This window comes from Bos taurus, chromosome 11 (genome assembly GCF_002263795.3).
Source record: "Bos taurus isolate L1 Dominette 01449 registration number 42190680 breed Hereford chromosome 11, ARS-UCD2.0, whole genome shotgun sequence".
Classification (NCBI taxonomy): Eukaryota; Metazoa; Chordata; class Mammalia; order Artiodactyla; family Bovidae; genus Bos; species Bos taurus.
The window spans coordinates 106,432,919-106,456,948 of NC_037338.1; the positions used below are offsets into that span (position 1 = coordinate 106,432,919).

Genomic DNA, 24,030 nt, shown 5'->3' on the forward strand with positions numbered 1-24,030 from the left:
CCTCTGTTCTTTTCCCACAATGCTTTCTGTGTTTACACCGCTTTGCTCCTGGGTGCCTTCTGGATTTGACGCCCCCTCATCATGCTTCTGGTGGTTCTGTGCATGAGGGAGGGAAGCTGGTGGACCAAATGCAAGACCTCAAGTCTTCCGAGGGCAGACCCTGCCAGCCCTGATCCACCAGGCTGACCCTGAAGACTGTGGGGCAAATCTACTTGCTGAAGCAGCCCAGATGGACTCCAGCATCCCCGTGGGAGGTCGGGAGAGGGGCGGGGGCACGTGACAAAGCTTCTGGCAGCCCCGGGTCAGGTTGGCAGGTAACACGGCCGTCGTGCCGCCTAAGCCCAGGGTGAGGTGGGTGGGTCGCACTGGGGGGCTATCCGCCTGGCTCCTCGCCCAGACTTTCATCTAGATGTGAGTTCTGGCAACATCACCCCCTTCCAGGCCACCAGCCTCCAAGTCCCCGGGACCCCCGGCCTCCCAGCCCTCACTCAGGCCACCATGGGCAGCCTCCCACCCTCCCCAGCCCTTGGTAGCCCAGATGAACCCACCAGCCACCTGTTGATCTGCCCACCGGCAACTGGACCAGAAACCTCCGGGGAAGCCAGGCCCAGCTGGACCCAACAACATCCTGGTCACTGGGTACAGGGGGCATGGCACACGTGGGGGTGGCCAGCCGGCCCTGTGATCACTTTCTGGGCTCCCCTTGTGGCCACACTGCTGACCACGGGGCCCTCAGCTCTGTGTGCAGGGGTGGGGCAGAGGCTGCGGGCGCGGCGTCTCTGCCCTCATCTGCAGACCACCCGCCCGTGCCCCTCAGTCCGGGCCAGGGTGCACAGGCGGCCACCACAGCAACAAGCTCAGATCAGCAGGCCCAGAATCTTCTGGGTCCAGAGAGGCAGTGCACGGCGCTGAGAGAGGAGACCCACGCAGTGGCCGCAGCAGAGGGTCAGATTTAATGGTCACTCTACGGGGTGTCGTACATTGTTCATAGCCCGGCACGAGCCCCCCCCTCTCCCCTCGACGGGGGGCACAGCCGGGTTTCTCAGACCACACTCTGCACAGGGGGGCCAGCCCCCGAGCGCCAGCTATGTACAAGGGCCCGCCCACTGGGCCACCGGCAGGCTGCGTGCGCACAGCCCAGCGGCTGCCCCGCCCTCCCTCGGGCCAGGCTGCGTGGGGTCCAGGCCCCCATGCAGCAGGCGGCAGGAGTTTCACCCGCCAGGACCCAGCCCCGGCAGGCCCCGCCAAGACCCAAGCCCCTGCACCGGGAGAGGCCTTCAGAGCTCGGCTGCCAAAAGCTGAGCCGAACAGCAGCGGGGAGCCGGTTGGGTACAGGGGGCCGGGGAGCAGGCAGGGCCTGGCTCGACCCAGGGCGCCCTCCGAGTGAAAGGAAGGCGTGTCCCCGCTGCCCTTGGGCACCCCCGCGAGCCGGTGCCGCGGTCAGGGAAGCAGGGGCGAGGGCAGCGCAAGCACAGACCATCAGGGACTCGGCCGGGACGGAGCCAGGCCGGGCAGACGGGCCGCCCTGGTGCTGGTGATCGGATACGGCAGGGCTGGGGAGCTGAGGCAGAGGATCCTGGACACACGTTGAGCCGGGTGATCTATGCCATGACTAGTAACTCAGCACTTAACTAGTTAACTAGTAACGCTGCTTCCCTTTGAATTGTCTCAGGGGTTGTAGAAAATTGCACTTATTTCTATGAACCTGCAGAGGCGCCGCCCCAGCGCTGAGCCTCCAGGCGAGGCCCGGGCAGCATCCGCCAGCCGCGGGGGCTCCTCCGGGGCGCCGGGGCGGTGGCCGCTGAGACCCGTGGTGCCGTGAGGACCGGAGCCCTGGGAGGGAACCTGAGCGACGTCTGAGATGCCCTGAAGTGGCCGTGAAGACCGGGACCCACGCGGCACCGGGCAGCTCGCAGCGGCCCAGCCTGGCGCCGGTCTGAGGGAGCGGCCGGGCGGCGGTCCCGCCCCTCACAGAACGTCCTCAAAGTCCAGCAGCTTCGAGTGCTGGCGGCTCTTCCACAGGCGGTACAGCCGGAAGTCAAAGTAGGTCTCGATCATCTGCTTCCCTGAGGCGGGAGGGGCGAGGGCGGGCTCAGCCCCGCCTCCGGGACACCCCGCCCCGCCCCCCGCCCCGCCTCGCCCGCGGGGACACCACGCCCCGGCCGGCCAGCCCAGCGCTCACCTTGAGCCGACAGCTCCAGGGGCGACTCGAAGATGACCCTGTAAGGAGTCATGAGGGTCCTGAGGTTCTGGAAGAGCTGAAAGGAGGGAGTGGACTCTGAGTGCAGGGCAGAGCAAGACAGCGGCGGGGAGAAGCGGGGATGGGGAGCAAGAAGCCCCAGCTGGTGAGGCCAGGCACGGGGATCTCTATGGGAGGGCTGAGACGGAAAGGGAGTCTGCAGAGAAGCAGGGTGCTGTACCTTCTCCCCATTGGGGTTCCCCAGGACGTAGCAGCCCATGACATGGATGACGTTCGGCTCAGGGTTCACTTTGCTCATTAAGCGGCTCAACCGCTTCCAGAAGCTGGTGGGGAAGGGGTGGTCACAGGCAGCCTCCAGCCCGACCGCCAAGTGAGAGGGGACATGGTACCCCAGCAGACACTGGCCCCTGCCCCCCAGCCCCCCGGGCACCCCCTGCTCACTGGATCATGTCCTCTTCCTTCTCCACTTTGGCAAAGGTGGCCACCTTGTTCTTGAGCAGGTACAAGTGTCCTGGCCCACCCTGTGAGAGTCTGCGGTTAGTGGGATGGGACTGCACGCTGGGGGTGTCCAACCACTGTTCCCTCAACACGTGCAGATGCAAACGTGCATATCTCTGGAGGTGGCATCCTCCACCCCGGCCCCACTCCCGGGCAGGAAGGGCTGAGCCCTACCTGGCAGAAAATCAGCATCTTCCAGATTTTGGCCCCCTTGTGGTAGATATTCAGCTTCTTCTCTATCTCCTCTGGGGAGGGAGGGGTATGAATGCTGCCCCCACCGTCCGTCTGCGCCTCCCCTCCCCCCCCCCCCCAGCCCCTCGGAGATCAGAAGGCAGAGGGGTCAGAGGGCACATACCCAGGATGTCCTCGAAGGTTGCATGCTCATGGTCCTAGGGAAGACAAGATCCCAGGTTAGAGCCCCTCTCGGGCAGTGCTACCCACTCAACCCGAGATGGGGCTGGGGGTACTCAGGTAGAGGATGGGGATAGCGCCCCCACCAGACCCCGAGACGGGGCTGGGAGCACTCACGTAGAGGATGGGGATAGCGCTTCCCACCCGACCTGAGACGGGGCTGGGAGCACTTACACAGAGGATAAGGATAGTGCCCCACGCGACCCAAGAATAGGGCTGGGAGCACTCACATAAAGGATCGGGACAGTGCTCCCCCACCCAACCCCGAGACAGAAGCACTCACGTAGAGGATGGGGATGATGGCGGGGTCGTCCCTGCGGATGATTGTGGGGATGTACTCGGCTTTGGGCACTTTGGAGGAAATGAGCTGTGGACAGGGGAGGCACTCAGGGCCTTGGCCGTCCTGGAGCCCCCCACCCCGCCCCCACCACTGAGCAGTAGCTGCACCGGGCCTCACCATGACCTTGGGTGGCACGAAGCCCTCAGTGTCACAGGCTACAGCCTCCAGGCCCTTCTCAGTCTCCCAGTCCAGGTCCTCGAAAGCCTCGCCCAGGGTGCAATGGGAGCTCTGCAGGTCACTACCTGGAGGGCAGGACGTGCCACCAGGCTGAGGACCATCTGGAGTACCACCCGCCCTGGCTGCAACCCCAGAGATGGGCAGGGGACAGAGCCAGCAAGCCGTGTCCCAGAGGGCCCTCCAGGCCAGTGAGAAACCCAGGGCAGGTAAGAGAGCCAAGCTGAGGGCAAGCCGGGCTGCTGCCACCAGCTGGAGGCTGCCTGGCAGGGAAGGCTGTGGGCCCTAGGGCAAGGCCAGTGGGAGCCGAGGTGCAAGTGTCAGCTCCAGCCCGGTGTGCCTGGCGTCTGGGCCAAGGAGAAATCAGGTACTGCAGGTTTCCGGCGTTAGGGGCACCAGGCAGGGTAGCCAGTGAACCCTGGCCCTTAGTAACCCCTACCCAGAAGACTGGAGGTGTCAGAGTGCCCCCCTCAGCCCAATAAACCGAGGTCCAGCGGAAGCGCAGAAGCCTAGCCATCTGGGTGCTGGAAGCGTGGGGCTGGGGGCCTAGGGGAGCCTCTGGGGAAGGTGGGCCGGCCTGCGGTGCCGGGCACCTACTGTCTCGGGAGTCGTGAGAGGTGTCGGCTTTCATGGGGGTGGGGTCGCTCCAGGACCGGCTGAAGCTCCGCTCGCGCCGCTCGGCGAACGCTGCAGTGAGAGCAGAGCCCGTTAGGGACGTGGCCTGCAGCCACGGGAGGTGGCTGGGATCGGCGGCTGGGCAGGACGCGGGCCGGCGGGGTCTGGAGGGTGCAGGATGCCGCTGCAATGGGACGGGTAGGAGAGGGGCAAAAGGCGGACCGGGCAGGGTCGGGGGACACGGGCGGAGTCTGCGTGAAGGGGCGGGGCCCTGTCCTTTGGGCGGAGCCTGGGTGTGGGAAGGTGCCCGGTGGCGACACCCGCCTTGGGGGAGCAGAGAGCAGCACGCCAAGCCCCAGTCGGCCAAGAGCAGCACCGCCCACCCGTCCGCCTCACTCTGGGCCTTACTCTGGGCCTTCACCCGCCGGCTGCCGACCATGCGCAGGTGTTTGCGGAAGTTCCTAGGAGTGGAAGCACAGGGGTGCTGGTGAGGGCCACCAGGAGCGGTGGGCGTGCTCCTCCTCCGTGCTCCCCTCCCCGACTTCGTCCCTTTCCGTGAGGGGTGCCCTCCCGGCGCCCCCAGCTCTTCCACAGGCCAATCCCACCCGGTCCTCTCTTCCTCGAGCCTCCCAGCCCATTGGCTGCTGGGACACAAGCAGGGTTATCAAGCCTCCTGTTGCCCCCCACCCTCCTCCCAGGACAGCTCCCTTGGTGACCTGTGCACTTGGTCTCCCATCCCTGCTGCCCACCCTTCCCTTCCCTCCGTGCACCCAGGAACACTCTGACCACCCCCAACCCCCTTCTCAAGGAGTCAAGAGTTCCTGCTTCCCGCGCACGATGGCCAAGGCAGCACAGCGGGCCGCACCGCGAGGTGGGCCTGGGGCCAGCAGATGCCCCCACTCCTGATGTTGTCTCCCTAGGCCGCCTCAGAGGCAGGTCTCTTGAACTCCAAACTTTGTGTCCTGCCAAGGCCCCATTTGCAAGACAGACAGTCAAGCTTCCTGGACACATCTGAGGTGGGGTTTGGGAGGATAAGCCTGCCTGCTGATCCCACAGCTCTGGGCTTCAAGGGCCCAAGAAAGGCATGCGTGGGCCTACTGGCTGCGGTTCAGCTCAGTGTGTCCCCAACACACAGGCCTGGGAGCTCAGGCCACACGACCCCTCCTGCCTGCACGCGTCCCCAGAGCAGGGCCAGGCCAGTGGTCGCCACCACCCTTCCCCATCAGGTCCACTGGACTGGGGGGGCCCAGGCTAGACCAGAACAGACAAGAGACAGACCCTGGTGGCGAGTGGCTGGCAGGCCCTACCTCTGGATTACAGACGCGGAATCATTCTCCCGTTTCCGGCGCTTCCTCTCCGCGTAGCCCCTGAACACCCTGGGAAACCGCCACGAGTCAGCACTGCCCTTGGCCGCAGGCGGGAGGGACAGACGTGGGGACGGAGGCTCGAGAATGGGGCCCGCAGGCACCCAGGGCCCTGGGCCAGACAGAGGGTCCCAGCCTGCCTCGCCGTGTCCTCAGCCCAGCTCCCCACAGGCCCTGGTGCAGCTCACTGCTCGCCAGGACCCAGCACGCCCTCCTGGTCAGGGCCCAGGTCCCTGGCCTGCCCCGACCTACGTGGGGGTGGGCGAGTTCCCCAGGGACCACCACCACGCCCTCAGGCTCAAGGTCCTCCTGGTACTTACGAGATGCTGGAGTCCCAGCGGGAAATGGCAGCGTGAGGGAGAAGACACAGTGAGCAGAGACCCTCAGACCTCTGACCCCACGGGGCTAGTTTCCTTCTTGTCCCTGACTCGAAGGGTCCCGCACAGGCACCCCAGGGTGCCCGCTATGCCACGGGCCAGTCCTTGAAAGGGCAGCAGATGCTGAGGTTACGGTGGCCCAGGCCACCCGATGCTGCTCAGGCTGCTCAGAGGCCTGACTGTGTGCCTTGGCCCTGCTGGGACCCGCAGCAGAGTGGCCCCTGTTCAGCCTGAGGGCGGCAGTGCACGCCCCAAGGCAGCTTGCAGGGAGCGTCTTCAGAGCAGGGGACACTGCAGCAGAGTGCCGCCCTGGAGGGAACTCCTCAACAGAACGTTCACCCAGCTGGGTGACGGGCAAGAGCACGCCCCCCAGGGGACTAAGCTGTGATGGCTCGCGGTGCGTGGCAACGCAAGGAGGCTGCTGTTTGGAGCGTGCGCAGGGCAGAGCTGGGCAGCAGCCCGGGAGAAGCACCCCTGCTGGTGACTACATCAGCCGCAGCCCCCCGCCCGCTCCCCAGGAGACGGCACCGCGCGGGGCAGGGCAGTGGGGACAGGACAGGGTGGGGGTGGGGGTGGGGTGCGAGCAGCCAGGCCCGCCTTCCTGCAGGCTGACACTCAGGCAGAGCGGGTGGAATGGGGGCGCTCGGGAGCGGCCGCCCAAGTGGGCTCCGGGCAGTAGCTCCTGAACAGCAGGAAGAGGCCCCTGGCCTGGGCCCCGCGCACAGCAGACACAACTCACGCTTGCATAGTTGTGGTTGCTGTCTGGAAACTGAAGAGGTTTTCCTTGGGGAACCAGGTACGGATGGGGACGTCATCTGGAAGAGGCCAAGGAGGCAGTGACTAGGGTGGCTTAGGGGTTCCTGAGCCCTTTCCCACCTGCCCAGGGCTGGGGGTGTTCCTGAGCACAGGATTCCCTAGACCTATCCCGGGGTAGGGGGGCGGGGCCTGGCACCGGGCCAGCAGGCTCTGAGGCCCGCTCAGCTGTTCAAGCCGCGACAGCTCAGCGGCTTCGTGACGCTCGTCTTCACTTGGCTCTCCCCCTGCTGCCCACAGCGGACACGTGTTCCCCGGAAAGCACAGCCGGCCTCCAAGGCACCCAGGAAAAGCACTGACTCGTCGCCTTCAAGCCGGAGGGGCGGGGCAGGGACCGTGGCTGCCTCTCCTGGGGCTCCAGGGCTTTCTCTGCCGCCCAGACACTCTGGAGTCCACATGGTCGGCCCTTCCCTCTCTCAGACCTTCCTGGTGGAGGCCCTCACCAGGCAGGGAGATTGACCCTTCCCAGAGGCCTTATAGCCACCAGACAGGGTGCCACTCTATTCTCTTCCCTGACTGCATTCCAGAACCTGGCCTGTGTTCCTCAGAGGAGCACGAGGACCTGGCGATGTCTGCACCCCTGGCCTGTGCCCTGATGCCCCGCTGGACTGCGGATTTGGAGGCTCAAGAGGTGCCCGGAGAGCACACGGCGGGTCTGCCAGGTAGAATTCTGCTCTTCCGGAAGTGATGGGCTCGGAGCCCAGAAGCATGGGGACCACCTGAATGTCCCAGGCAGCTTCTTCCTGACAGCAGGCCTCCAGGGCTCCTCAGCCATGCGCATTGCTCGACAATTCTGGTGGGGGGCCCCACTAGCTGGCCAGGCCCCCTTGGTGAGCAGGAGTCCCACTGGGTGGGTGCCAGGGGAGGGACTGTCCCCCAGCACTCCCAGAAGGCAGCCCCACCTTTCCACTCAACCAGGCTTGCTGCCCATTCCACCCTTAAGACCCTCCCAGCCCCGTGCTGGGGAAGCAAGCCTGCCATGACTTGGTGCTGGCAAGCCTGAAGCCAACCATGAAGCCTGGCTGGGCGTGGGGTGTGGTGGCAGGACGCCACCTGCGGGCGGTGACCGGGGCACCCGCACTGTCCAGGCCTCCTGGCGCTTGCTGCTGCAGAGGGGGCTGCCCGGGCCCCCGCCCAGCCCCTCACCAGACACTCGGTCAACGCTGTACATCCTCTCCAGCTTCTTGCGGCGGCCGGGAGCCTCAGGCAGAGGCGGCTGGTCTACCCCAAAGGCCTGAGGGGAGGGGCTGGGGGCGAGCTGGGCGCATCCGGGGCACTCCTTGGAGCCCTGGCGGCTGCCCGCCCAGCTCTGGCAGGGCCTGCTGACGTCCTCGTGACTGCCGCCCGGGCTGGCGCGCAGGGGCTGGCTGTGGTGGTGGGGGTGCTGCTCCCGTTGCCGCCGCCCCTTCACCACAGCCAGCTCGATGGCCTCGGCCTCCGGGCCGGGCAGCAGGGCCGGCTCCCCTGAGATGGTGTACACGCGGGGCTGGGGGCCCTCACCAGCCGGCTTCCCGCTGGCAGCCTCCTCCGGAAGGCTGCCCTCATATCGCCCGTTGGAGATGAGGGAAAGGCGGCGCTTGTTCTGAGGGGCCGGCTGCATCTCGGGGGACCCGTCGTGGCCAGAGCAGGCGTCAGCCAGCAGGTGGTCTGGGGAGAGGCTCCAGGTGAGCTCGCAGCCTGCTGGCCCTGCCTCCCGTCTCCTGGTGCTCTGGAGGCAGGGCATGGACACCCAGCGGGTGCCTGGCCCACTGACCAAACCCTGGGCCTGAACAACTTCACAAAAGGGCTTTCTGAGCTGTGCCATGCCCCAGAGGTTCATACTTCACTTCCACCGTGTGGGTGACAGACTGTGCTACCTATGGGTGATGGGGGGCAGGAACAGGCAGGCCACCTCCCAGCCTGCCACCGCGCCCGTGTGCCCAGTGCCAACTTCTCCCCTCCCCCCCACCAGCTGGCCCCCAGAGACAGTGGTGCCAGCCCTGGGGGGTGCCAGGAGGCCTGTTGCCATGCCAACGGCCCAGGCTGGGTGGGTGCCATGGTGATGAGTGACTCGCAGTTCCTCCTGGGGCTCTGGGCCAGGGAGGGCAGGGGGCGTGAGGAAGCCAGCCCAGCAGGGCGGTAGCTGCCCGCTCACAGCACACAGTAAGCAAGGGCCGTGTCTGCGGGGCAGCAAGCAGCACGCCCTCCCCTAGACTAGCAGCTACGGGTGGACCAGGTCCTGGCCCTGCCTCGCGTGCCCCTACCTGCACCATTCCGGTTTTCGGGGTGACTCTGGGACAGGTACTCGCCAAACGCTCGGGCTGCTCTGAGGGGGTGGACAGCGAGGTGCGCCGTCAGGGCACACCACCCACTCTGGCGCCCCCACCCCCCACCCACGCCTTCTGCACCCGCAAGGGAGGGCTCAGGGGTCATCCCCAGCAAGCACTCCCATCCCACCTCAGACCGCCCAGGGCTGACAGGTCGCAGTTCCGGGGACCCTTGGCGCCCCGCGCATCTTGGCCGGACCTGCAGGTGGGGCCCGGGTCTGCTTTCCCTCCAGCCCCGGCCGCCCAGTGCGTGTGGGGGTCGTGAGGTCGGGCACCTCGCCCACCGCAACCTCAGGGAGGGGAGCCGAACGGAGGTGGGGGCGGGCGCCGGCTACGCGCATGCTGCAGGGACCGGGACGGGGCTGGGGCGGCGCTGGCCCCGGCGGGCGGCCCGCCGCACTCACCGCACTTTGGCCGCCACCGAAGACATGGCCTCGCTTCTTAGCGCCCTCCTCCGGGAGGCGACGGCGCCCATGATCGAGGCGGCGGCGCATCCCCAGGCCTCAGAGCGCGCCCCGCGCCCGCCGCCTCCGTCGAGGGTGCCGCGCCGCGCCGAGGACTGGGATCAGGCTCGGGCTCGGGTTCGGGCTCGGGACCCGCATGGCAGCTCCGGGGCCCTCCACGCGCCCCGCCGCACCGGACTGAACTGCCAGGCCCGGGGGTGGCGCTCCGCCCACCGCGACGTCAGGGAGGTGGAAACCCCGCCCACCTTGCGTCAGAGGGGCGGGGCCCAGCGAAGCCCCGCCTGCCCCACCGGCAATGGGCGGGACCAACCACGGCTCTGCCCTCTCGGCGCTGCCCCCGGAACCCGGAAACCGAGGCCTGCGGTCCCCTGGATACAGGGTCCCAGGCCCTTTGGTCAAGGGGCTCCCTGGTCTCGCAGACCCACGTGCCCGCCTCGGAAACCTGCAGGGACCGTGGACCCCAAAGTCAAAGGCCTGACAGATCTATTTTTTTGTACAAAAGGACTCCCTGGCGCTATTTAATGATCTGAAAAGCAAAGTGCCCGCGTCATCTTAGGGAAAAATTTTGTGTGTACAAAGTAGGAAAAACGCCTGAGAGCTCTCGGGGGCTTCATGCTTGGTTGGGCGGATACACGCACCATCCCGACCTTGGGTGCCCTGCCTGCCTGGCTTGGGGTCCCAGGGTCTCACGCGGTGACCTCACAGGCAGGCAGGCAACCCTATACCCTGCAGGGTCAGGACTGTGAGCTGCCCATCTTGGTGGGGCCCCCGGCCCCAGGGACCTCGGCACAGGGACCACATGTCCCACATAATCAGATCTACCTTTATTGACAGGCAAAGCAGAAACACGAGGGCTCCAGCAGGAGAGGCCCCAAGGGCTGACACAGCCCCGATGACTGCTGCGTGTGCAGAGGATGTCAGGGCCAGTGGCCCTCCAGGAGAGGCCAGGGCAGAGTGGCCCCAGAGTGACACTCCACACAGGGCCCCAGTGGGTCCCCCTGGCAGGCTGGAAGAGCTGCAGGAGCTAGGCACTCTGAGATGGAGCCACGGAGGTGCTGGCTTCAGGGTGGAAACTTCTACCCATCTTAGTCAGAGAGCTGGGGTGCTGAGGAGTCCTCGGCTGTTTTGGGGGAAGCCAGACCTCAGTGTTGATGCCGAAGCGAGGGCTCATTCTCCTGTTAGTAAACAGCACATGGTCAAGGTCAAGGTGGGGCAACCCTGGAGGGCAGCAGGGAGGGAGCAGTGGCCTGCTTTGGAGCCCTCAGCGCGCGTGGCTCAGCCAAGGGGCACAGGGTGTCCAGGCAGCTCACCGAGTCGGAGCCCCGGTCGGCTGGGGCGCTTTGGAAGTCAACGTACGCGTCCTTGGGGCCTCCCAGCAGCACCTCCTCATACTCAGTCTGGTAGTCAGATTCATCTGGGCAGAGAGCAGGGCCATGTGGGTCACCTCCTGAGCAGGGGCAGGGGCCATACACAGGCAGGGGTCCCGCTGTGCAGCCAACCAGGTCTAGGGGCTGCCAGAGCCAGCCTGGTGCCCAGGGCAGCTTATTGAGAGTGAGGGTCAGCAGGGGACATTGCCACCACCGCTCCCAGCTGTTGGGCATGTATGTCTCGGGATCCAACTCACCGTCCCCTGCAGCCACCTTGGCAGGCTCAATACGTGATACAATCTCAGCAAGGTCCGTGAAGGAGGCGTTGGGGCAGGTGAGGACCTGGGGGCGGAGGTGAAGAAGACATCTGACCTCTCCTGACTGCACCCGCCCTCTCTGTGACCCTGTGGTCCCAGCCTCTGAGTCAGAGGGGGGCGTGGGTGATGGGTAGAGTCCTGAGCAGCCCCACCCCAGTACCTTCCTCCCACCATGAGCACTTCCCAGGTGGAGAGTCAGAAGAGGCCCGTGCCTTCTGGCCCCTGGGAGGGACAGGGGGCACCTGCCCTCCTGAGTGGCTGAGTGGGGGTGCCAGGTGCCACAGGGTGAGGACCCAGCACCAGAGGACGGGTCTCAGCAGGGGAGCGGCCACCTGCTCGGGCACTCACGTCGCACGCCTTCATCTTGCTTGTCCCCTGCCGGTCCTGCAGCATCTTCTCCAGCACACCGCTTCGACCCCAGATGTCAAACACTGTCCGGCCATGCTGGTACCCCACCTCCTGCACACACACGGGAACCCCATGATGGGAATGGGAGCGCAGGGAGGCCCGGGGGTGCAGCCGGCCTGGACACTCACACAAATCTCATCAAACTTGCTGAACTCCAGGGTGCCATAGCTGTCAATCGGAGGGCGCAGGTACTCGCAGTAGTCGCTGCTCTTCACCATCTCCAGCTGCCGGACACAGCACACGTAGGCCAGGCGTGTCTGGATCTCAGCCATGTTCAGCACCTGCCGGGCCGCAGCACTGAGTGTGGCTGTCCTGGCCCCACGCGGCTCCTGGCCTCCGTCTGGGCACAGCCCCTGTTTCCTCCCTGGCCCCTCCAGCCCCTCCCCTCCCCCATGGGGAGACTATTTCTGCTGGACCTGGGGGAGGGGGCTGGGCATCCACCAGGGGGTCTGGAGTCTTTACACATGTCCCCCTCCCCAGAGCTGGTCCTGGGCAGGCAGGGACCATCCCCCAGGCTGGACCCAGAGCCTGGAAGACACTACTCCCTCCCTGCCCGTTTCAGGGACGTGGGCACCAGGGCGTGGGGAGGAGCGGCCAGAGCAGGCAAGGCTGGGCCCACCTTGACCTTCGTGGCCAAGGGATTCCAGCGCTTCCACAGGAGCCACCATCCCGAGAGCGCATCCCCGTAGTTGGTGAGGTCTGTCTCATCCCGGCTGCCCACGTCAATGGCGATAACCACCTTTGCCCCCATTGACCTGGCCACATCCGCTGGGGAGGAGGTGGCCTGGTGACCAATGGGGACAGGTGTGCAGAGCCCTGGGTGGGAGCACAGCTGAGGGGAGGCTGGGGTAGAGCTAGGGGTGGGGGCAGAGCCTGCCTGAGAGGCGCTGGGGGAGCACGTGGGCCTGCAGGGCGGGTCTCCTCTCCACTGTCACACCGGGGCCTGTGCAGGCCCTGGCAAGTGTAGAGCTGTCCAACAGGTGGCTGGCGTGCCCCAGGAGGGGCTGTGCCCACAGCAGCCCTGACACCTGCAGGCTGTTAGTTCTCGCTGTGGGCACAGATGGGCCCTAATTGCACCGACCGCCACTTGGCCTTGCTCTGAGCTCTGAGCACTGCGGAGCCGCCAACGGAGCCATCTGCTGGGAGTGTGTCTGCATGCCTCCTGCACTGCCCCGCCATCGGGCACACGGAGCCATGGGGTCAAGGCAGGTGGGTGCCCCTCCCCACCCACCCAGTACCTGGGAGGTTGTTGATGTAGCCCCCATCCATCAGCAGGTGCCCATCTTTGGGGTCGCAGAGTGGGGGCATGTAGCCCGACAGGGACATGCTGGCACGCACGTACCTCCACAGTGATCCTGGAAGGGTGTGCAGAGGAGTCCGGGAGAGGGAAGCAGACTTCCACTGCCATGAGCTCAGAGCCTCGCCCAGACAGGTCCTGAGGCCCCTGCACACCTGGCCCGGCAGAGGGTGCCAGGCCGGGCAGATGACACCCCTCCTGGGCACCCTCCTCCTTGGAGGGAGCTGGTGGGGCCGGACTTGCTCCGGGGCGCCCCACATCTCCCCTGGCCACGCCCTTCTGCAGGCTCTGCCACCCTACTCACTTCCAACCAGACTCATTTCAAGAGGCTCCCCAACACCCTGGCCTGGAAAAGGGCCCTCAGCTGCCCACCCATGGTTCGGTTTTCCCCGGGTCTCCGGGATCCCCATCGAGCAGTGCCAGACCCTGAGTGCGATCTGTACACTGCCATGACCCTCATGCTCCACTCTGCCCCCCGTCTCCACTGACCCCGCAGCCTTCAAGCCCGCAGCAGAGTCATCTTGCTCAGACCTCCCCGAGTCCCTTGCCTCCTCTGGGGGGCACCCCTTCCCTGGAGCCACTCTGCCCCCGCTGGGAACGTGCGCCCTGGGAGGAGGCACTCACCGTCCGTGTGGACCCGCATGGCAGATGCGGAGATGTCCGTGGTGATGGCGAAGTATGGGATCCACAGGTCCTGTGAGGGGACAGGACTCAGGCGGACCAACCCAGGCTGCCAGCCCTCGATTCTCAGGGCCCAGGGCGTCTAGACCCAGGCAGGCGGAGACCACGGACTCTGCTGGGGCTCCCAGGTTAGTCCCTGCGGGGTAGGGGGGGCACCTCGATCTGCCTGTCCTTGAAGACGCTAGAGATGCTGCTGTTGAAGCCAGCCCCCGAGAACATGGAAGTGATGGGGTAGGTCAGGTCCAGCATGGTCTTCACCATCGACATCATGTCCTGGGGGGCACACAGGGCACACATGAGCCCCTGCAGAGGAAAAGGGGCGCACACCCCTGCCTATGGGCACAGGCAGCAACCCCCCCGCGGGACCACCAAGAGCCTGCGTCAGGAGAAGGGAGTGGGCACACGGGCACACCTGCTTCCTGCAAGCAGAACGGGGGCCTCCTGGAAGCACCCAGGGCCTGGGGGGAGCAAACACCACAGCCTGAGTGGCAGGGCCTGGAGCAGCCGCTGGCCCCTGGCAGGCTTGACTCACTGGGCCCTTGCTACCCGCTCAGAAGGGCCAGCTCTGGGCATGCTGGGACGAGGCCATCTAGGCCCAGGGCTGGCTGCATGCCCACTGCTGCCCATGCCCAGGTGCCAGGGCAGGCACTCCATCTCCCCGACAGAAGCAGGGCCCTACTGAGGGCCTGACTGCCGAAGCCCCAGGATACCGTGGAACAGAGGTCCGCCCTCCTCACTGAGGCTGGACAGCTCCGCCTGTGAGCACAGGACCAGGAGCGCCTGACCCCTCAGGGCTCGGGGTGAGGAGGAAGGGGCCTCCTCCCTCCCCAGACAGACCGGAGAGGGGAAAGCTCAGGCAGGGGCTGCAGGTGGAGGGAGGCACGTGCCCAGGCATTCACATGGGGACCAGGACAAGCAGGAGCACACGTGCTCTTAGAGACAGGGACCCAGGTGGCCCAGCATTCCAGGGCTCCTCTGTGGCCAACAAGCCCCTACCTCCCGAGGAAGCCCCTGCTCAGCACCGCCCCCCACGCCCCTCCACAGGCCCACAGGCAAGGGCCGCAGGGCGGCCGGCAGGGGCTGCCCAGCAGGCTCGCGTGGCCCAGCACACACTCAGGATGGCAGGCCATCAGGCCCAAAGCTCCATGGCTGTTCCCACACCTCCACACCAGCAGGGTGAAGAAGACAGGGACCTGCCCGGTTGTCTCTGGTCCCTCACTGAGGATGGACCCTCACTGTCCCCTGGGGCCACTGCCCTCACAGGCTGTCCTCAGTGACAAGAGCCTCGGGGACATGTGCACTGGGCAGATGGCCCGCGCTGACAGCTTCTGCACAGAGTGCGACCGGCTCCTTTTCTTTTAAAAATGAGATGCGCTTCCGAGCCCTCTCACAGCCTCAGCCAGGGCTCTGTCCTGCTCCCCCAGACAGACAGAGCCCTCAGGAGGGCAGAGGAGGTGCCCCTCCCCAGACAGAGCCCTTAGGAGGGCGGGGGAAGCACCCGTCCCCTGGACAGAGCCCTTAGGAGGGCGGGTGATGTGCCCCTCCCCTGCCGTCCCTCTGCCCCGCCCGGGCCCAGGTTCTGGGCTGTCCTCTGGCACCCGTTCACTACAGGACCCACTGTGTCCACAATGTGTACTTCTTACTGACATTTGGGGTCTCACACACCCAGGGAGAGAGACAGCCCAGGGCCCACCCAGCCCTTCCAGAGTCCACACCCAACCCCCTCTATCTACCCCACACGCCAAGCCTGCATATCTCAAGGCCAGATGCCAGACAACAGTGGACAGCCCCGAAGCCCCAAATCTGCAGGAATTATTGGAACGGGCAGGTCTCAAGCTGTGTGCCCTGCCTTGCCCTGCCTGTGCCACACAGACCCCCAGGCCCAGGCCTCCCCCGCCCGCCTCCCAGCACTGGTGCCCTGGTGGGCGCACTGCGGGTGCATTAACCTGTCCTCAGTCACCTTCACAAGACCAGGCACCGGAGCCCCCGCCCCTGGCAGCGAAGTCCTCGCTGCGCCCTCCCTGCTCCCCAGCCACGCTGCAGGCTGCCTGCAGGGCCGCCTGTCCCCAGGCCCCTGCCGGCCTGCGCCTACAGGGCCTCACCTCCGCCCACTGCTTGGCCCGGATGCGGATCTGGCTGTAGCTGCGTTCCTCCGAGTACAGGGCGCCCATGAAGGCCCCGATGGACGTCCCTCCAACCATGTCCACGGGGATGCCGTACTCCGTCAGAGCCCGGATGATGCCCACCTGCGCGCAGCCTCTACACCGACAGGAGCAGGAAGTCAGCACCCACTCTGCCCGCCAGAACCCAGGTCCGCCGTCCTGTCCTGCCCACCCCCCAGCGCCCACCCCCCGCACCCGTCACGGGAGACGGGGCAACGGTGGCATTCGGACGGGGCAGCGGCGCTCCTGAGTGGCAGCCGGCGCTCAGCCTCCTGTGGGGGCGCTGGGGCTGGCTCCGGGCCAGGCAAAGGCTTGTCTCTCTCTTCTGCGGGGCGTCCACCACACAACCAGAAACACCACTTGGGAGGAGCAGAGACCCCAGGACTGCAGCAGGAATAGGGACAGACGGCAGGAGCAGACAGCGACACCCGAGAGACAGGGAGGTCGGGAAGGTCTAGAACCGGCGACTGACATCGAGCCTTGGGTTCAATTCTAAATGCAGAGCGTGAATTCAAAGAGCAAACCATTCCTGCACTGTTGAAAACCCAAGTGAAGAAAACTTCAGACCAAACTGAGAACAAAAAGGCACGTTACCTCCAAGGGGCAGCACCCAGAGCCGCGGCCTGCCACGCTGGCTGGGAGGCTGTGGCCTCGCCACCGGCCCTTCTCAGACAGCGTCTGCTGGCCCGTAAGTCAGGAAAGAAACAACAGCTTAAATCAAAGAGGGCAAAATAAAGGAAATAATAAAGACAGGAAATTAACGAACCAGAAAACAAACATAACAGACAGGACCCTGAAAGCTACAAGTAGGTGCTTTGAAAAGATGAATTCAGTTGATAGTTCCTGGTAAGACTGATCCAGAAAAGTAAAAAGAGGGGGAGAGAGACGCGGGGGTGGGACAGAGAAGGAGGGAGGAGGAGGAGGGAGACAGGCGGTTGTCATAACTAACCTCAGGACTGAAAAAGGGAACATCACAGATGCTCCAGTTAAGAAGTTAATAGTAACTTTGTGCCTTAAGTAGGAAAAATCAGATAAAATGGACACATTCATAACACAAGTTACGAATAACACAGCTTACCAGACCCGACACTAGAAGTAGAAAACCTGGATAGTCCTATAACCATCAAAACAAGTGAGTTTTTAATTCTTGAATCCTTACAAAATTTCATGTCCAGATGGTTTTACTAGTTAATTGTACTAAACATAAAGAAGAACAGCACAAGCCACGTAAGACCTTCCAGACAACAGAAGCAGCGGCAAACAAACCTGCCTGCGTTTCAGGCGAGGACAAGCACAGCCCGCCTCCCGCAGACCCGAGGGCCGGGCAGACACGATAGGGCCACAGGCCAACGAGTCTGTCCCAAGGAGGTGACGCTAGAATCACTCAGTGTGATCCATCATATCAACAGAATAAAGGAGTAAATCACAGAATCCCACAGACCCAGAAAAACAAGCCCCCGTGATAAAAACTCGGTTGGCTAAGAACAGAAGGCACGCCCTCAGTCTGGTACAGAGCGTCTCAGAGACCAGCAGCTGCGCGGCACTCAGCCATTAGAGGGGGTGCAGTCCTGATGCTGCGGGCATGGCAAGGGCTCGCTCGACACCTGCTCAGACCCGCGGGAAGCTCTAACCAGCGCAACAGACGAGGAAGAGAAGCAAAGTCACGGAAAAGAAAGAGGAAATACTATCTTTATTCTCGGAAGACTTAAGTGTATACATAAAAAATGAAAAAGAACTACAAAAAAGGAAATAGAAGAAGTGAGTTTACCAAGGCTGTAAAACGACATATTTACAAATATCGTTTGTATTTCTACATACTGGCGACAGACAATTTAAAATGAAATTTAAAGCAGACCATTTACAATAGCAAAAACCCATAAAATACTTGGATGATTCTAAAATTTACACAGAGATGCAGAGGAATGAGGATGATCAAAATAATTTCAAGGAGAGGGAGGGTGAAGGAATCACACTGCCTGATGATTTCCTACAGAGGCTCCCTGCAAAGCCAGGGCAAGGGAGATGGCGTGCAGTGCGGTCAGCACAGCAGGCCCCAGCGCAGCCCACACCTGGGCAGGTGCTGGCATCTGAGCTGGATGCCGTGGCAGCTTAGCAGGGAGTGAGCGATGTGAGGGAGAAGACCCTCACCCACCGAGAGCTCCGCCACTCAGAGGTGGCAGCTGTGGGCGGATCGCAGGCCCAGAAGCACAAGCTTCGAGAAGATGAGACCCCGGCAAGAGCCCCCTGAGCCCCAGAAGTTAAACTGTAAGAACCAGGGAAATCCCACTTCACCAGGCTAAAATGAGCTCATCAAAAAAAGCCACTAGGAAACAAAAGTCAAAGACTGGAAACAGTATCAGTAATGAACACATCTGGCAGAAGACTTGTATCCAGACTACCCACAACTCCTCCAACCAAACAGCAGAGGACACGCCACCGGGAAAGGAGGCCCTGGAGCCCGAGTTCGGGGATGCAGACCAGGTCCCAGTGGCACCGGGAGCGGCCACGCTCGCCCTGACAGGGTCAAGGGTGGCAGAAGCGCAGGCGGCCCTTGCAGCCCTGGGGTCGGGCACATTCAACCGCTCCAGGCAGAGGGGGTCTGCTCCTACGTGTTATCCCACAAGGGAGACTCGTGTGCAAATGCTGACAGCCACTCTGTGCGTAGTAACCAAACCTAGAACACAACCCGGACGTCACTGACAGGAGGAGGACCAGCGCAGTGTGGAGCCCGGAGTCCAGGCAGCGCTGCTACAGCTGCAGCCGGGGCACAGACAATGCTGCGCGCACAGAGCTCACGGACCGAGCAGACACAGGCCAGCACGGAGCGGAAAGCTCAGCAGGCGAGCACCGATATTCTCAGAGAAACTCAAACTGCGAGACCCAGGCACTTCACCAAGTTCTTTGAGAAACACGAGAATGAAGAGACTCGCCTGCAAGACCCAGAGGGAACAGACCTTGGGAACAAAATGGCACTGGACTTCACAGCAATCCTAGAAGCTACATGGACAATAGAAAGAACTCCCAGGGAAACCACTTCCACCCAGAATCCCACAGCCAGACTGTCCTGCAAGCGCGCACAGAACCGGCACACTCTGCCAAGCATTCTCCCGGCACTGCTCTCAAGGAAATTTCTAGAGTATGAACTCTAACAGAATCAGGAATATAGCGAGAGAGAGGAAGACACAGTACCCAGAAATGGAGCTGCAAACAGGAGACATGGGGCCGCTCCCAGATCACAGGGACAGAAACTTGAAGGCAGCGCCTCAGCCCTGTGCCTGGGAGGAAGCCGCTGCCCGGCCCAGCAGAGCTCGGCGGGCGCGGGCGAACTGTGCGCCCACAGCAGTGGGGCTGCATCACTCCAGAGGAGACAGGCTCCGCCCCCGGGGAGGGGCCGCCTGGGACCCTGAGCTGAGGAGGAGGCAGAGGATGGGTGACAGGGGGTGGACAGAGTCTGACTGTGCGTTTGGCCTTAGAGCTCATCAATTTAGAACCGAAAAGAATGAAGCAGACAAAAGCAAACAACAGAGTCCCACTGCAGCACAAGCAGCCACGCTCACTGTCCTGTAAGAACCCACAGAGGGAAGGGGCGTGTGCGTGTGTGTGGCTGAGTCACTCCCCGTACACCCGACCCCAGTGCAGTGTTGTACACCAGCTATGCTCTGGCGTGAGACACGGAGTGTAAATGGGGACCAGCTGTGGAGCGGCTGAAATGACCGTCCGCAGGACACTGTCTGGGGACAGCTCTGGACCTGCGGACAGGCACCGTGTGTCCCACGAACACTGCAGGGCCTTACTAAACGCCACTTTGAGCGAATTTCACTAAAAATGCTGTAGCAGACCAGCTGCTCCAGCACCTCACTGTCCCAGCCCACAGAAAGTGCCTGAGTGCCCCTCACCTGGCAACTCTGAGCAAACTGCCCGGTTTCCAGGCCCATTAGTTCAGCTTTCAAGTGAGAACGTGGTGCTGACGATGCCTCTGAACTACCCGAGATGAACAGACACAGTACTCACTAGCCCCCACCCCTGGCCAGGCCACACTCAGGGCGCCAGTGTCACCACGAGGGGTCCCTCCCGGCAGCCTGAGGCTCTGGTCCCAGCCCAGCCCTCAGAGCGAGGCGGCAACAGGCAGCAACACGGCTGTGAGGAAGATGAAACCAGGGAGGAAGCTGGAGTGAGGGGCAGGGTCCCCGGGAAGAGCAGTGGACCAGCTTCGCCCTACTTTCCCTTCCCTAAGAAGGCTCCATCCTTCCCTAGGGGTCTTGGGCCAGAGCTTCGAGCCCCAGTATCTCCAGTCCTAGGGAAGCAATGAGCGTGAGTCCAGTCAGACAAGCAGTTCTGAGGCTCATCTGCATTCTCTCTCAGACCTCATCCAGCTATGATTAGCCGAGGAGTGCAGGAGCTGAGCAGGGCATCCACCCTCTGGGACCCTCTGTCCTCAGCTCACTCCAGAAGGAGTGTCCTACGGCCAAGGGAGGTGGTGAGCCAGGTCCCTCCAGCAGGCCCCAGGGACAGGCGGCCAGCCCAGGGAGTGCCCTGATGCCCACTGCGGCCAGGGGCCTGGGCTCCAGCCTGCAGGGTGCCCCGGCCCTGGGACCCACGCTCGGCGGGCAGGGATCCAGCACAGGTGCTGCCCTGCCCCTCCGCGCATCGCCGCTTCACCCGGTGGCCTGGGCCTGTCGCACGCTCACCGCACACCCGCGCTCCATTTCTGCCCCGCGTGTAAATTTCTCTCTAACACACGTCAGGAGAAGGGCGGCAAGTGTCAGGACAACCTGGGTTCAAGTTGTTTGGGCTCAACATCCTTAAAGGAACCCACCCACCAGCCCAAGGAGCTAAAGGCTGCTTCAGAGGGTCGTGAGCAGAGCAGACCCCTGTTTCATAAAGCGGAGAGAAGCTCACCTGCAGGCCAGAGGAAAGAGGGAACAGCCAGGAAGAGACACGCTCTCCTGAAGCCTTGTGGAGGGGCCACAGCTGTGCATGGGCAGCGCACAGGGACCCATGCCCACGCCCATGCACACACACACAGAGCCATGCACGCACACCCACGCCCACGCACCTACACACACACAGCCACGCGCACACACACACAGCCACGCACACACACACACAGCCACACACACACGCCCATGCACACATACACAGAGCCACGCACACACACCCACGCCCACGCACCTACACACACACAGCCACACCCATGCACACACACACACAGCCACGCACACACACACAGCCACGCACACACACACACACACACACACACACACACAGCCACACACACACACCCATGCCCTTGCACCTTCACACACACAGCCACACCCATGCACACACACACACAGCCACGCACACACACACACAGCCATGCACACACACCCACACCCATGCATGCACAAACAGCCATGCACACACCCACGCCCTTGCACACACATACATGGCCATGTGCACACGCACACGCCCATGCACACACACCCACGCCCCTTGCACCTACACACACACAGCCATGCACACACACACAGCCACGCACACACACACACAGCCATGCACACACACCCATGCCCCTTGCACCTACACACACACAGCCACGCACACACACACGGCCACGCACACACGCCCATGCCCTTGCACCTTCACACACACAGCCACACCCATGCACACACACACACAGCCACGCACACACACCCACGCCCTTGCACACACACAGCCACACACACACACACACACACACAGCCACACACACACGCCCATGCCCTTGCACCTTCACACACACACACCCACGCCCATGCACACACACCCACAGCCATGCATGCACAAACAGCCACGCACACACCCACGCCCTTGCACACACATACATGGCCATGTGCACACGCACACGCCCATGCACACACACCCACGCCCCTTGCACCTACACACACACAGCCACGCACACACACGCCCACCCACACAGCCACGTACACACACTCTTGCCCACGCTCCTACACACACCCACACACCCACATGCAGGGAAGGGCATGGGAAGCAGAGGTACTCACCTTGCTCCCCCTCCCCCAAGGACCAAGGCGATGGCATTGCCGGTCAGCACTCTTGCCAGGCGGGAGAAGTCCGAGTGCCGGTCCGGGGGCCTCTGGCAAACCCGCTCGTACAGCTCCACCTACAAGAGAGGCCAGCAGACAGGGCCGACCTGACCCGCTGCTCTCCCCGACTCCTGACCCAAAGCTGTCTCCAGGACACGCCGGTGGTTCTGAGCTGCGCCGTCAGCACCTCAGTGCCTGGGCTCGCCTGGGAGGGCGCCACGGCCCTGGGCCTAGCCGACACCTGCCACTCCAAGTGGAGGGCGTGCGGGGCCTGGATGTCTGGGCATCGACACCACGGTCAGTTTGAGTCCACCGTGCTGCGGGGCCCCTGCTCCCACTGCGGCCCCTGCCCAGTCTCCAGGGCTGAGGACCCCGAGGAAGAGGTGCCTCAGGATTTGCGGCTTTTTCTGTCCAAAGGAGGAGGCAGGGCCAACCTGAGGCCCCTGGGCTCGGCTCTGGCACCAAGCGGGGCTCCTCCATCAGAGGTGCCGCCACACAACAATCAGGCTCGAGCAGCAGTGAGAGCCGCATCAGCGCTGTGGGCTGGGGTCAGAAGTGGAGGGAGGGCAGGAAGCAGGCCCCAGGGCCCCACCTCACCAGCTTGGGCAGGCTCCTCCTGGAGAAGACGCGGCGAGGGCAGCAGAGGTGCAGGTGGCCAGAACACCAGCCCCGCATGTTGAGCCACTCCGCGGTGCGGGCCGGCGCGGGCCCGTCCTGACGGTGCAGCAGCACCAGCTGCTTCTGGGCACGCACGGCCGCAGTCTCCAGCATCCGCTCCAGCTGAGGGAGAGTGGAGCCGCGAGTCAGCCAGCGCAGCAGAGCCCCGGCTTACGGCGGCCCCAGGCTGGACGCCACCTCGCCCATCAGCCCACATGGGTTGCGGCACCGGCCTGGCTGTAGTGTGCTGGGCCCTTCCTCTGTGAAGCCGGGCCCCAGGGGTTGCGGCTGCGTGCCCGCCAAGCTCTGCGGGCCTGCAGGCAGGGAGCGCACCGCCCTCTGCTTCTCTAACATGGCCTCGTGAATACATGCTGCAACCATCTTCGGCAAAGGGGCACCGCTCCTGGCAGAACTGGAACCCGCAGCAGAGATGACGAGTTTGTAGCTGACCCAGGACGGGGCAGAACGTGAGGTGAGAAGAGGACGGACAGAAAACAAAGAGATGACGACTCCACCTGACACCCGAAGCTGGAGACATGGGGCTTCGGGTGCAGGGCGACGAGCACGGAGCCCCAGGCCTTGCCCGGCAGCACAGCTGACTGGAGTGGGGTCTGGCAGCTCTGGGAACCTGAATACACAGGCTCCGGCTCGGCAGCTTTTCTAGGTGGTGCCCTGAAGACACCCTTGCACACGCGTGTAGTAAGGAAATTTCACAGTCCACTGACAGAACAGACAGATGGCGGGGCGTTCACAAATAGAAACTAAACAGCCATAAGACAAGTAAAACAATATGGATAAAACTCAGAAGTGTAAGCACCGAGGGAAAAAGGAAATCTCAAGATGGTACAGGCTTCAGCAGTATGTGAACGGAGAACTTCCAGATGTATAAGCTGGATTTAGAAAAGGCAGAGGAACTAGAGATCAAATTGCCAACATCCGTTGGATCATAGAAAAAGCAAGGAAACTCCAGAGAACCATCTATTTCTGCTTCATAGACTACATGAAAGCCTTTAACGGTGTGGATCACAACAAGCTGTGGAAAATTCTTAAAAGATACGGGAACACCAGACCACTTTACTTGCACCCTGAGAAACCAGTATGCAGTTCGAAAAACAACAGTTAGAACCTTATACGGAACAACTGACCTTCCACATGGGGAAAGGAACACAAAGCTGTGTACTGCCATCCTGCTTATTCAGTTTACATGCAGAGTCGTGCGTGCTTGCTAAGTCCCTTTAGTCACGTACGATCCTTTGTGATCCCAAGAACTATAGCCCACGCAGCTCCTCTGTCGATGGGATTCTCCAGGCAGGAACAGTGGAGTGGGTTGCAATGCCCTTCTCCAGGGGATCTTCCTGACCTAGGGATCAAATCTGTAGCTCCTGCATTGCAGGCGAATTCTTTACCTCTGAGCCACCCAGGAAGCCCATATGCAGAGTTCACCATGCAAAATGCTGGACTGGATGAATCACAAGCTGGAATCAAGATTTCCAGGAGAAATATCAACAGCC

General features: G+C 63.1%; 2 protein-coding genes across 9 annotated transcripts in view; both read right to left on the reverse strand.

Moving 5' to 3' along the window:
* Positions 1-934: 934 nt before the first annotated feature.
* Positions 935-9,755, reverse strand: NSMF (NMDA receptor synaptonuclear signaling and neuronal migration factor). Of its 3 annotated transcripts, none has more exons than XM_059891938.1 (15): positions 9,503-9,755; positions 9,036-9,097; positions 8,293-8,439; positions 6,719-6,794; positions 5,546-5,614; positions 4,647-4,699; positions 4,217-4,310; positions 3,567-3,687; positions 3,393-3,476; positions 3,054-3,087; positions 2,873-2,943; positions 2,642-2,721; positions 2,421-2,523; positions 2,183-2,258; positions 935-2,066 (listed from the first exon to the last, which is right to left on the reverse strand). In XM_059891938.1, the coding sequence occupies exons 1-15, from the start codon at positions 9,571-9,573 to the stop codon at positions 1,969-1,971; spliced, it is 1,239 nt and encodes a 412-aa protein (XP_059747921.1). In that variant the 5' UTR covers positions 9,574-9,755; the 3' UTR covers positions 935-1,968. The 3 variants fall into 3 exon arrangements, with proteins under 3 accessions (XP_059747921.1, XP_059747920.1, XP_024855471.1); XM_059891937.1 differs by having other exon boundaries at positions 7,939-8,439; XM_024999703.2 differs by lacking the exon at positions 4,217-4,310 and having other exon boundaries at positions 3,567-3,691; positions 7,939-8,439.
* Positions 9,756-10,364: 609 nt separating this feature from the next.
* The window catches only part of PNPLA7 (patatin like phospholipase domain containing 7), a 77,379-nt gene continuing 63,713 nt past the window's right edge, over positions 10,365-24,030 (reverse strand). For 5 of the 6 annotated variants that reach the window (XM_024999698.2, XM_059891934.1, XM_059891935.1 and 2 more), the window contains 12 exons: positions 22,460-22,642; positions 21,821-21,939; positions 15,735-15,891; positions 13,789-13,905; positions 13,576-13,645; positions 12,893-13,009; positions 12,274-12,422; positions 11,783-11,935; positions 11,595-11,705; positions 11,187-11,271; positions 10,873-10,976; positions 10,365-10,737 (listed from right to left, as the gene is read on the reverse strand). In XM_024999698.2, coding sequence (XP_024855466.1) covers positions 10,705-10,737; positions 10,873-10,976; positions 11,187-11,271; positions 11,595-11,705; positions 11,783-11,935; positions 12,274-12,422; positions 12,893-13,009; positions 13,576-13,645; positions 13,789-13,905; positions 15,735-15,891; positions 21,821-21,939; positions 22,460-22,642 — 1,398 coding nt within the window. In that variant the 3' untranslated portion in view covers positions 10,365-10,704. Of the gene's footprint in view, positions 10,738-10,872; positions 10,977-11,186; positions 11,272-11,594; positions 11,706-11,782; positions 11,936-12,273; positions 12,423-12,892; positions 13,010-13,575; positions 13,646-13,788; positions 13,906-15,734; positions 15,892-21,820; positions 21,940-22,459; positions 22,643-24,030 lie in introns of those variants that run through there. The other variant, XM_059891936.1, reaches the window with a different exon arrangement.

Bases quoted from the DNA above. Each gene is read 5' to 3' on its own strand.
- NSMF (XM_059891937.1), bottom strand. From the start codon at position 9,573: ATGGGCGCCGTCGCCTCCCGGAGGAGGGCGCTAAGAAGCGAGGCCATG. The intron at 4,311-4,646 runs GTAAGGCCCAGA...CTCTCACTGCAG, and splicing joins CCGGCGGGTGAAGGCCCAGA to CGTTCGCCGAGCGGCGCGAG. The intron at 2,524-2,641 runs GTGAGCAGGGGG...CTTCCCCACCAG, and splicing joins AAGGAAGAGGACATGATCCA to CTTCTGGAAGCGGTTGAGCC.